The sequence below is a fragment of the Rhinoraja longicauda genome, chromosome 9 (genome assembly GCF_053455715.1).
Source record: "Rhinoraja longicauda isolate Sanriku21f chromosome 9, sRhiLon1.1, whole genome shotgun sequence".
NCBI lineage: Eukaryota > Metazoa > Chordata > Chondrichthyes > Rajiformes > Arhynchobatidae > Rhinoraja > Rhinoraja longicauda.
Window position 1 is genome coordinate 15,811,805 of NC_135961.1, and position 12,727 is coordinate 15,824,531.

At 38.9% G+C, this 12,727-nt stretch overlaps 1 protein-coding gene across 2 annotated transcripts in view; it reads left to right on the forward strand.

Annotated features, from left to right (window-relative positions):
• The window catches only part of LOC144596495 (echinoderm microtubule-associated protein-like 6), a 207,639-nt gene that overhangs the window by 131,661 nt on the left and 63,251 nt on the right, over positions 1 to 12,727 (forward strand). For both annotated transcript variants that reach the window (XM_078404836.1, XM_078404837.1), the window contains exons 25-27: positions 541 to 717; positions 4,522 to 4,723; positions 9,018 to 9,144. In XM_078404836.1, coding sequence (XP_078260962.1) covers positions 541 to 717; positions 4,522 to 4,723; positions 9,018 to 9,144 — 506 coding nt within the window. The remainder of the gene's footprint in view (positions 1 to 540; positions 718 to 4,521; positions 4,724 to 9,017; positions 9,145 to 12,727) is intronic.

Consider the following 12,727-nt stretch of genomic DNA (forward strand, 5'->3'; position numbering starts at 1 on the left):
AGGCTTTGGAACGCATTACCAGGGGTGGTGGTGGAGGCAGATATGATAGTGGCTTTAAGAAGCTTTTAGATAGGCATATGGAAATGCTGGGAATATCGGGATATGGATCATCATATATAGGCAGTTGAAATCAGTTAGATAAATTAGATTGAACTTCGGCAGTCATACCACATCTAGTTGTGAGTATTGGTGATGTTTAGCAGCTGATTGATGGAGGATGAGGATACACCTGTGAATTTAAAGCAACATAGATGCACTGGATTGATTCTAGGCATAAGGCAATTGTTCTGTAAAGAGAGATCAAATATGATTAGCCCAATTACTGGAGGTTAACAGAGGAGAGATAATGTCATTCATAAAGATGTGATCATGAGGAAGATTGACAGTCAAAAGGTTGTTTCCTATAAAAGAAGCTTAGAATCCAATTATTTCTTTATAATTGCCATATAATGTTGTAATAAGACAAGATCATTTATTCTGTTAGAGAAGAACAAATGTTGATTGAAATGCATTTAAGATCAAATCCTTTTTTTAATGCAGGTAGAGAAAATAGACTGGGCAACATGGACATGTATTTTAGGACCCACTTGTGAAGGAATCTGGCCTACCCATAGTGACATAACGGATATCAATGCAGCCTGTCTAACTAAAGGCAGAAAACGTTTAGTCACCGGGGATGACTTTGGTTTTATTAAGCTCTTTTCGCATCCTGTCAAGGTAAATTAATGCTCAGGTGAATTATTTTACTAGATACATTTAAAAAAATAGGTGGTCATACAATTTATCTTTCTTATGAACATATTTCATTCCGACATATATGTTTGTGTCATAACTATGCTTCCTTAGTCAAATTATGCAGTTGTACAGACTGTCAAAAATATGCTTTTTTTTATTGTTATGTGGTGCTTTCATACAGTTTGTGTAGACACAGTATGTGTGCTCAATCAGTTCACTATACTGAAGTATTCTGCATGGAGTTATCCCATAATCTTTCTTTGAAATTCCCTCTGTACCATTAACCTGCTTTCCCATTATGTACAAGCTTGGTCTACCTCAGTCCCATTTGCCAGCACAATCCCCACATTGCCTTAATCCATTTATGTCTCGATATCTATGAATGAACACAATGACTGAACCTCTAGATCGAATACCCCCTTCCCCTGCCCCAGAATAAACAATTCTAAAGCGTTACCATTTCAGAGCAAAGTAATTTCTCCTAATTTCAGTCTAAATGGGCTACACTTTATTCTGAAACAGTGCCCCTAGTTCTACATTCTTCATCAAGGTAAATCATCTTCCCTGAATCTAGCTTGTTACGCCTTCAAGAATTTTATACATTTCAATAAAATCTCCTCATTCTTGTAAACCCTGAATATAGTGCCAGTCTGTTTGATCTCTCCTCATCTGGCCAACTTGCCATTATGAAAATAGTCCAATAAGTGATTGTTGTATTTCCTCAATGGCAAAAGGGTGGGGAGAACAAAACTGTACACAATATTGCAAGCGTGATCCCCTTATTTGTGTATTCAAATCCTCTTGCAATAAAAGCCAACATAATATTGCTCTTTCTAATCTTTTGCTTCGCCTGAAACTTGGCCTTTATCAACGTGTTCATGCACAATCAGGTCCCTTTGAAGGTGAATACTACCCAAAGTCTCACCATTCTACAAAATACATGTCCACCACTGATTTTCCAGCAACTGATGATTTGGCGCCTCCTTTAATCTGGACAAAATTACTAGAGTGCACTTGAAATCCCCCCTTAAAGTCCCCCCGAAAGTGGGGTGCCTAAGGCGGCCGATCCTAACCTTATCCAGATTTCCGTGCCGATCGGTGGGTTTAATTTGTCCCCATGTGGCTGTGGCTCCGGGCCGGTGTCAGCAAATCCGTTGCCATAGCCCACTTCCGAGGCCGACTTTGCAGCCCGGTATCTCAGCCCCTCGGCAGCCTAGATGGACTGTTCTGGTACTGTTGGACTCCTCTCGGAGGCCATGTTCTCTGTTGGTCCGGCAAAATGGATAATCTAGAAAGGCTCTGGAACCAAGGGTGCCGGATAATTGGTGGTGGACCTGTAGTTGGTACAGATTGTGAAAAGCTGACGAAGCACCAATATCTGCAGTCCCTCACGAGTTACAGCCTGCCAACTAAACACATCCATCAGTATTTTACCCCCAATTCCATTTGTTGTGATATTGCTAAAGGCTAATGAACAGGATGTCTCATGCCTGCAATGAATATCGACTGACAATCAGCATTAAGAAGACTGTTATCATGGGTCAGGGCACTCCACCCACCCCTCAAATCAGCCTAAACACCACTTTATTGGAATCTGTCAAAAAATTCTCCTACTCGGGATCCATGATGACTGATAGCCTCTCTTTGGATGAGGAAATCAATTCACGCATAGGAAAGGCAGCAACTACCTTTGGGAGACTAACCAAGCGAGCATGGAAGAACAGGAAACTCACAACCAAAACCAAGGTCACTGTCTACAAAGCCTGCGTATTGAGCACGCTATTTTACAGTAGTGAAGCTTGGATGACCTATCAACATCAAGAGGCGAAGTTGAATAACTTTTATTTTCGCTGTCTTCGCCGCATCCTGGGAGTTTCTTGGCAGGACAAAATCACCAACAAATCTGTCCCCTCTCTAACCAACATACCTAGCATCTCTGCTATCCTCAAGCAGAAGCATCTCCGCTGGCTTGGACATATACACAGGATGGACAATGGACGCATCCCCAAAGACGTGCTTTATGGGGAGGTTGCCAATGCTCGGAGACCAAGAGGAAGACCAAAGCTCCGCTACAAGGACACAATTAATAGGGATATGACAAGCTTCAATATCGACACTGACAACTGGGAAGCGGCTGCTCAGGACCGTGGCAGGTGGAAGAAGGACCTCCAGGCGGGCATGAAACATCACGACAGCATGTGATTCAAGACCTTGAAGCACAGGCGCCAAAGCCGCAATATGGTCAAAGACAGCAGTAATGGCCTCCCCAGAACAACGACCAGAGACGACCGACCTCACCTGTGGAAACTGTGGAAGGATCTGCCTGTCACGGATAGGCCTAGTCAGTCACACAAGGAAATGTAACCACAGATGAAAAATCCCCCTCTCCAAGCAGGACAACGCCAAGCAGTTGGATGGATGGGAGATATTGCTGATTGACCAGTGAGAGGCCTGACAACTCAAATATACCGTTATCCATTGGATTACCCATGCTTGTCACGTTTCCAAGATTAATCAAATGTTATTTTCCTTTGATAAATCCGCATGTTGACTTTCAATCCAATTATTCTTTTCAATATGTTCTGTCATCACAGGCTTCTTTATAGATTCCAGCACCTGGCGCCCTTGCTTCTTCCACAACTGTCTTTGCAATTTTGTACACAAGTATTAATTTTGATATTAGAGTAACAAGGTGGTCTTGTTTTAGCTGGTCCTCATTTCTTAAATAGTGATGTCATATTTGCAATGTTTCAATCCATCAAAATAATTCCAAAATCTATAGAATTTTTTTTGGCCAAAGCAATTTTTTGCCCAAAGCAATTTTGGGCATCATATCTAAGGAAGGATCTGCTGGCTCTAGAGAGGGTCCAAAGGAGGTTTACAAGAATGATCCCAGGAATGAGTAGGTTAACCTATAATGAGCATTTGTCAGCACTTGGCCTGTACTCGCTGGAGTTTCGAAGAATGAGGGAGGACCTCATTGAAACATATAGAATAGTGAAAGACTTGGATAGAGTAGATGTGGAGGGATGTTTCCACTAGTGAGATGAGAAATTTCTTTACTCAAAGGGTGGTGGATCTGTGGAATTCTTTGCCACAGAAGTCTGTGGAGGCCAAGTCAGTGGATATTTCTAAGGCAGAGATAGATAGATTTTTGATTAGTACAGGTGTCAGAGGTTATGGGGAGAAGGCAGGAGAATGGGGTTAGGAGTGAGAGATAAATCAGCCATGATTGAATGGTGGAGTAGACTTGATGGGCTGAATGGCCTAATTCTACTCCTATCACTTATGACATGACCAAAGCTTATACTGTCTCCAAAGTCAGCCATTTTCACAACTATGTGCTGAATCATCGTCCTTTATCAGCTTTCAGACTCAACAATGTCTCTCGTACTGTTTTTTGATGAATGCTTACTTCCTTCAGTTCTTCATTCCTTGTGCACAGTTACTGCTTGCATGTTTTGTACATTTTTTGTGAATGAAGATACAAAGCAGTTGATTAATTACTTTTCTCTTTCCTTATTCCCATTATAAATTCTCCCATCATTGGATGGTACCCACTCTTGTCACCAAGGATTAGCTTTTGGCACCTTTCTTGATTATGTAATGCAATGCAAAGTGCGATTTAAGAACTCCAGAAATCCAGTTACAGAAGTTACAGAAATCCAGCAATCAAAATCATTAAGTAGTGAAATAAAAAAATTAACACACAATTTAGATAAACTATAAAGATTTTACAGAAAATGTATATAGGTCTATTACAACAGCAAATCTTTTTCATTTCAGGGTCAATATGCAAAGTTTAAAAAGTATGTGGGCCACAGTGCACATGTGACGAATGTGAGATGGGCACAAAATGACAGCTTGTTGCTGTCAGTGGGTGGTGCCGACACTGCTCTGATGATCTGGAGTCAAGAAACTGATGGACACAGGGACAAGAAATCCGTGGACAGTGAGGAATCTGATACTGACACTGACGAGGATGGAGGTAGACTCAAAATGTATTCATCATTTTAGAAGCCCACTGTTATTGTGAAACAGCTATTTTGTGAAAAATGATAGGAATGAATAAATAACTAGAGTTCATTACAGAATGTCAACATGATTTTGTGTTTTGGAGATCATGTCCAACCAATTTGATTGAGTTTTTTTACTAAGGTTGATGATGTAGTTTACATGGATTTCAGCAGCGTGTTTGATAGGTTAGATCGTATGAGATCCAGGAAGAGCTAGCCAACCAGATACAGAATTGGCTGAATGCTAGTATACGAAGGATGATGGTGGAAGGTTTTATTTTGTGGCCTGTGACTAGTGGTTTGCCTCTGGGCCCATTGCTGCTTGCCATCTATATCAACGATTTGGAAGAAAAATATAAGCCATACTCTAAAATGGGTGGTTTTGTAAACAGTGGGATCTTGATCAACTGGATAATTGAGCTCCATTTACCATTCCTCAAAATTGTAGGGTTCTGAGCAGTATTGTAGAAGAGAGGGATCTTGGTATATGTACATCCCTGAAAGTGTCATCAAAGGTAGATAGGATGAAGAAGAAGGCTTTTGGCACACTGGCATTCATCAGTCTTCTTCATTGAGTAGCAAAGTTATAGAGTCATTCAGCATAGAAACAGGCCTCAGCCCAACTAGCCCATGCCGACCAAGATACCCCATCTACACTAGTCTCACTTGCCTGCATTTGGTCCATATATCCCTCTAAAGCTTTTAAATGTTGTTATGGTAGCTGCCTCAACGACCTCTTTTGGCAGCTCATTCTATTTACACACCACCTTCTGTGTGAAAAAGTTGCCTCTCAGATTCCTATTAAATCTTTCCTCTCTCACCTTAAACATATGTCCCCTGGTTCTTGATTTGCCTTCTCCGAGTAAGAGACACTGCATTTAACCTATCAATTCCTATCATATACATCTCTATAAGATTACCCCTTACATCTTGCATCCCAAGGAATAAAGTCCGAGCTTTCCGAATCTCTCCTTATAGCTCAGGCCCTCAAGTCCTGACAACATCCTCGTAAATCTTCTCTGTACTCTTTCCAGCTTAACAACATCCTTCCTATAGCAGGATGACCAAAATTGAACACAATACTCCAAATGTGGCCTCGTCAACGCCTTGAACAACTGTAACACAACATCCCAACTTCTGTACTCAGTATTTCAAGGATCTATGTACCTGTACTCCTAGATCCCTCTGCTCTACAACACCCCCCCCCGGTGCTCTACCATTCACTGTGAAGTCCTGCCCTGATTTGACTTCCTAACATGTTACACCTCGCTCTTATGTGCATTAATCTCCATCAATCGTTCTCAGCTAATCTTCCCAACCAATCAAGATCCTGCTGCAATATTTGATAATTATCTTCGCTATCTACAATACTATCTTTGCTGTCTACACGTTATCTATTTACTACTATCTTTGCTATCTACGCTTTAGTATCATCTGGAAACTTACTAAACAATGCCTTTTATTTTTTAATCCAAATCATTGATATATACCACAAAAAGCAATGGGCCCAGCACTGATTCCTGAGGCACACCACCAGTCACAGGCCTCCAGACCGAAAAACAATCTTCCACCATCACACTCTACTTTCTTCCATGAAGCCAATTCTCTATTCAGTTTGCTAAATCTTCCTGAATCCCATCCGATCTAACCATCCAGAGCAGCCTACTATGTGGAACATCAAATGCAATTAAAAATTGGGATATAATATTACGGTTGTACAAGGACTTGCTGAGGCAGCACCTGGTGTATTGTGTTCAGTTTTGGTCACCGTCCTACAGGAAAGATGTATTTAGCAGGCATTACTGAGCTGTTTTAGAAGATGTTGACAGGACTCAAGGCCCTGAGCTATAGGGAAAGGTTGGTCTGGCTGGGAGTGCAGCAGGCTGAGGGGTGATCTTATAGAGGTGTATAAAATCATGAAGGGAGCAGACAGGATGAATGCATGTCTTTTTCCTAGGGTAGGGGAATCAAAAACTAGAAGGCATAGGATTAAGATGAGAGGGGCAAGATTTAATAACAACCTTAGGGGCAACTTTTTCCACGCAGAGCGTGATGTGTACATGGAACAAGCTGCCAGAGGGAAGAGCTAAGGCATGTACTATAAAAAAAACATAAATAACATTTTGACATGTACATGGATAAGAAAGCTCAGAGATGCTCCTATCTTGGATGGAGCAACTTGTTCGGCATGGACGAGTTGGGTCAAAGATCAGGTTTTTGTTTTGTATGGCTTTATGACTAATATATAAACCTAGAGAACGTTTTCAGTTTTCCTGCGATTTTTCAGGATCATAGGAAAAAAAAAATTAATCTTGCTTTGTATTATTGATGGAATATGTTGATGCTTAACTCAAGTTGACATTTTTCACAAACAAATTTACTTTCCTGTAATTCTCTACTTCCTTCGGATTCTTCAGCTTGATGGCACAGTGGTAAAGCTGGTAAATGTCATAAGGAATAGGAGTAGAATTAGGCCATTTGGCCCATCAAGTCTACTCCGCCATTCAATCATGGCTGATCTATCTCTCCCTCCTAACCCCATTCTCCCCATAACCTTTGACACCTGTGCGAATCCAAAATCTATCTATCTCTGCCTTAAAAATATCCACTGACTTGGCCTCTACAGCCTTCTGTGGCAAAGAATTCCACAGATACACCACCCTTTGAGTAAAGAAATTTCTCCTCATCTCCTTCCTAAAAGAACATCCTTTAATTCTAAGGCTATGACCGCTAGTCCTAGACTCTCCCACTGATGGAAACATCAATAGACAATAGGTGCCGGAGCAGGCCATTCGGCCCTTGGAGCCAGCACCACCATTCAATGTGATCATGGCTGATCATTCTCAATCAGTACCCTGTTCCTGCCTTCTCCCCGTACCCCCTGACTCTGCTATCCTTAAGAGCTCTATCAAGCTCTCTCTTGAATGCATTCAGAGAATTGGCCTCCACTGCCTTCTGAGGCAGAGAGTTCCACAGATTTACAACTCTCTGACTGAAAAAGTTTTTCCTCATCTCTGTTCTAAATGGCCTACCCCTTATTCTTAAACTGTGGCCCCTGGTTCTGGACTCCCCCAACATTGGGAACATGCTTCCTGCCTCTAACGTGTCCAACCCCTTAATAATCTTATATGTTTCGATAAGATCCCCTCTCATCCTTCTAAATTCCAGTGTATACAAGCCTAGTCGCTCCAGTCTTTCAACATATGACAGTCCCGCCATTCCGGGAATTAACCCAGTAAACATGCTGAACGCCCTCAATAGCAAGAATATCCTTCCTCAAATTTGGAGACCAAAACTGCACACAGCACTCTTCACATCCACTCTATCCAAGCTGCTGCCTCACAGTGCCTGAGACCCAGGTTAGATCCTGACATGGGTGTTGTCTCTGTGGAGTTTGAACGTTCTCCCTTGACCACATGGGTTTCCACCAGGTGCTTTGGTATCCTCCCACACCCCAAAGACATGTGGGTTTGTAGGCTAATTGGCTTCTATAAAAATTGCCCCCGGTGTGTAAGGAGTGAAAAATAGACACTGCAACCAAGGACTTTTAGAAATATATTTTCTAACTTCCTCAATGTTTTTGTTGCTGAGAGGTGATGATGTGGCGAATAGTGACTATGGCAGGAATGCAGTTAGTCGCATGTGGCAATAAAATGTATTTACTGATCCTGACCATCATGTAAGGTAATTACATTCCTGAGGTACTGCGTAGGTCAATGTGACTTTTTTCCTGTGGGATATGTTAGAGCCTGTTTCCTTTGCATTCTCATCATTTTTCTGAACATCTCTTCATTGAAACCCTATCATTACTATCTCTTGGGGTCAGACATCATTGCTCATTGGGTAGGGTGATTCCAAACAATCTTTATACATCAGCAGATATTATATAACTTCTCTTTAAATGGTGAAGGCTAACTTTAAGCTGTGCTGACTGATTTTCAATGATGTTGAAAAATAAAGATATTGGATTCCTTATGTGCACAGCCCAAAAATATTATGGGTAATGCTAGCTACACCTAACAATCATTTTCACAATGAAGCAGCATGAAGATGATGTGCCAGTATTCTTTCGAATAGACATTGCAATCTTCATATCCATTTTTGGGAAGTTTTTGGTCTTGTGTTAACAATATTTGCCAATAGATCAATAGTTTTAATACTGTAAATCCATGCTTTTAAAAATTTCCAAATGTAAACATAAACAATATTTCAACAAAGCAAGATAGATGTAATGCCATAGGAAATTATATTGTTGTATTTCTCTAGGGTATGACAGTGATGTTGCAAGAGAGAAATCCATTGATTACACAACCAAAACCTATGCAGTTAGTATCAGGGAGATGACAGGCACAAAGCCTCCTCTACAGCCAAAAGAAGTTTCAACAGAGGAAAGGTATATCTTTGAAGTTATTGGTTTGAATATTTGTGATGCTGATTATATAATTGTAAGTTAATGAGCTTTTTGTTAACTTCTGATTACTTTAAGATTTTTCTGCTCTCATTGCTGAATTTCAAAAAAATGTATGTTTATTGGTGATATGGAATATTCACAGCATGTTAACTAATGGTTTTGTATATTGGTCTGCATTTGCTGACACGTGGGCTCTGCTTAGCTAGTGCATTTCACAAGGCCAACATGCTGTACAAAGCCAGCTCCAAACTCAATGGTGAAACCCTGTGCACTGATGGTGATGGGCAAGGGGTAGGTTAAAATTAACACAACAGAGGAAATGCTAAGATAAAAGCTTTGACAGCTGCCAAAGCCTCTCTCCTAGCTTAGCTAACAGTTAAAACAAAAATATTTATTATTTCTTATATTCAAAGCATTTCAAAACTAACAAGAAAAATCCATTGAAAAGAATTATTAAATGTGAAAACTATTAAAAAGCACACAAAGATGAAAACATTTAAAAACAATTGAAACATTTACACTGGCTAAGTTGCTTAAAATAAACATGAATTGAAACTTACTTTGGTCAGTTGCAGCTGAATAGAATCGCCATTCCTTTGCCAGATGCAATTTAGCACAGGTTGAATAAGTGAATTCCCTGGCCTATGTGCTGAGGAAATACCACAACACCCTCCCTCCCCCCCAGTGTTGCTGCCTTAATGCGCCAGAGACCCAGGTTCGATCCTGACCAAGGGTGCTGGAGTTTATACATTCTCCCCGTGACCGCCGTGTGGGTTTTCCCCCAAGTGCTTCGTGTTCCTCCCACACTCCAAAGATGTACAGGTTTGTAGGTTAATTTGGCTTCGGTATAAATTGTAAATTGTTCCTACTGTGTAGCATAGTACTAGTGTTGACTGATAAAAGGGCTACATTGTTACCAGTTACATTTGGACAAATATATTATCTATTTGATAGTAAACTATACCTGGTATATAAAAAATATCTGTTTCAGTGCATTGTTTGAACACAAAAGGTGCCAGTGCACACAACAGTTTATGTATGCAATGCTGTTAGTTGCTGTACATCATTCTAGTTTTCAACTTTTAAAAGGTGCCAGTCTGCCATACATGCATACACCATCACAAAAAAATACACTGACTTGATGTATGCGGTTGCTGTTCATTTATTTATGGTCAGTGTGAGCTTCGTAAACACTGGGTGACTCTTGCCTGAAATGCCTGAAGAGTTGAATAATCTTTCATTAGTAACATCTTTGCTAATACATGTGGAGTGGTAAAATGAAAGGTGACAAGATCATGAATGCTAAACCACACTTGGAAAGTAACCACATTTACAGGAAATTAGATAAGAATTGAGGGAATAATGGTAATTTTAGATTTAAAAAAAACAGGGATTGGAATTGTATTTTATCGAATGTTTGTAGTTGATCTTAAAGGCTTCTGAATTATTTCACCATTCAGACACAATGGATGAGCACAATGCAATGAAATAGACTTGAGTAATATTAAAGTGGTAATTATGAGGGTAATCAATTTTTGTTCTTTTTTTATTGCGCAAATGAATTGACAGTTTTTTTATTGAGCAAGGGTTAAGGTCAGTTACCAACCAACTCTTTTGGTGTGATGTGACAATTATTTTGCAGTTTGTTGATCTGGACATTGATATTCCCCTCAAAATAAACCTTTTTATCCTACTGACTAATTATTGTGCATTTGATGTGAATGGTGTACATTATATAGCAGTAGAGTATTGCAGTAGTTAACAATTTTACTGCATGCTGTACAACATTTGATATTAGTAAAATTCATAGTAATAGAAATATGTCCTCTTGTCTGCACTAAATGTGTATTGTATTAATGTGAAATTAAAATATCTCAGCTGGAAATTTGAAATAAAATGTAAAATGCTAAAAATATACAACAGTTTGGACATCATTAGTGGACAGAGAAACAGATAATATTTCAATGCAATGGCCTTTCAACAAAATCAATCCATTGAAAGATCATCATCATCCTGAAATAATAACTGTTTCTCTGTCCACAGATGCTACCTGACATGCAATATATTGATGTATTTTTTCCAATATTGAATTTGAGGAATTCAATCCCCCTATAATGCTACATTATACATTTAGTGAATGCATCAAAGGACAAACTCTTCAATTTTCCGCAGTTGGGATTATGCTCCTTTAACTGCTCTTCAATTAGCATTTAAATTAGGGCATTCACCATATTTTCTGTATTACAATGGTAATCACACCTCAAAAGTATATTGTTTGTTCTAAAGCACATTGTGATTTATAGAACATGTTTGTTGTATTTCATGCAGTATACTACCTGAGTATAATGATCAGCAATTTGTTACACAATTGTAATCCATATAATAATTTAGAGGGCTATTTCCAGGTGGAAGATTTATGCAAATTTGGTTTACCTCCTTATCAATGATTTAATTTCCTGAAAATAGAACTTCACATGTCAATTTTAGTTCTTGTATGGATATACTTAATAATTCCTTCAAACTATATTATAAAGTGGCCTAGAAGCACATTGTTCAAAATGTTGGTACCTAATTCCTAGACGACCTGGTTTAAGGTCCACCAGTACCAGCTAACAGTAGATCTAAACTGCTTCACTTGCCTGTTTTAATATGATGGTACAAAATGAATAGTGTAAACAATATGATGCAAAGTATCTTGCTATTCTATTTAGTAATATGCTTTTTTTGTGAATTTACTACATTTTGATCTACCATTGTACAATTTTATTATTATCTTGATTAGCTGGTAAGAAACACTTAACACTATTATATTTTAACTTGCTTTCCTTTGGAGGCAGGGAATTGTCAAGTAAGTATTATATATACACTTATATAAGCATATTTAATAAACTTTTAAAAGTTGCACTGCAATACAAGTGTTTTGTGGTATGCAATTTGGGGTCAAACATGTTTCAAATTATTAGTTGTCCTTGATCCTTTTGAACCTTGTTATTGTGCAAAATATACAGTGAAGTCAGCCTATTTCTCGACTAATTTTTCATTGTATTGCCATTTTGAAAATCTAAGTGATAAATAATTATTTTCTGTGTGATCAGTTTTATGTTACATTTAGATTGGTATTCCTAAATCTGAGATGTAAACAAATATTGGTTCTCAAACAATTAGTGATTGAACACAGCTATAATTCTTCAATCTGGATTAGAATAGTTAATAACTTATTCTTGAGCCCATTTAAATACAGAGCATTATTATTACAGTTTACACTTATATGGTGCCTTTTCATGTAAGTGAGTGTGAAGCCAATGTCAGATTTTGGTTGAGGGATATTTGGGAAGGGAGTTCAAAGAGTTGAACAGTAAGAATTGAGTTTTGCCACTAAATGCGAGTGAAGTATACAAAAGGCTCATGATGGAGGAACAAGGAGATTAGAAAGTTATATAAACTGGCTAAAATCACTCAGGGGGTGGGGATGAGCATGAGGAATTAAGTTTAAAAAATCTAATTAATGCATTGAAGGATGGTATAGTGTTACTTTCTAGGTCTGAGAGGGCATATATGATAGTAA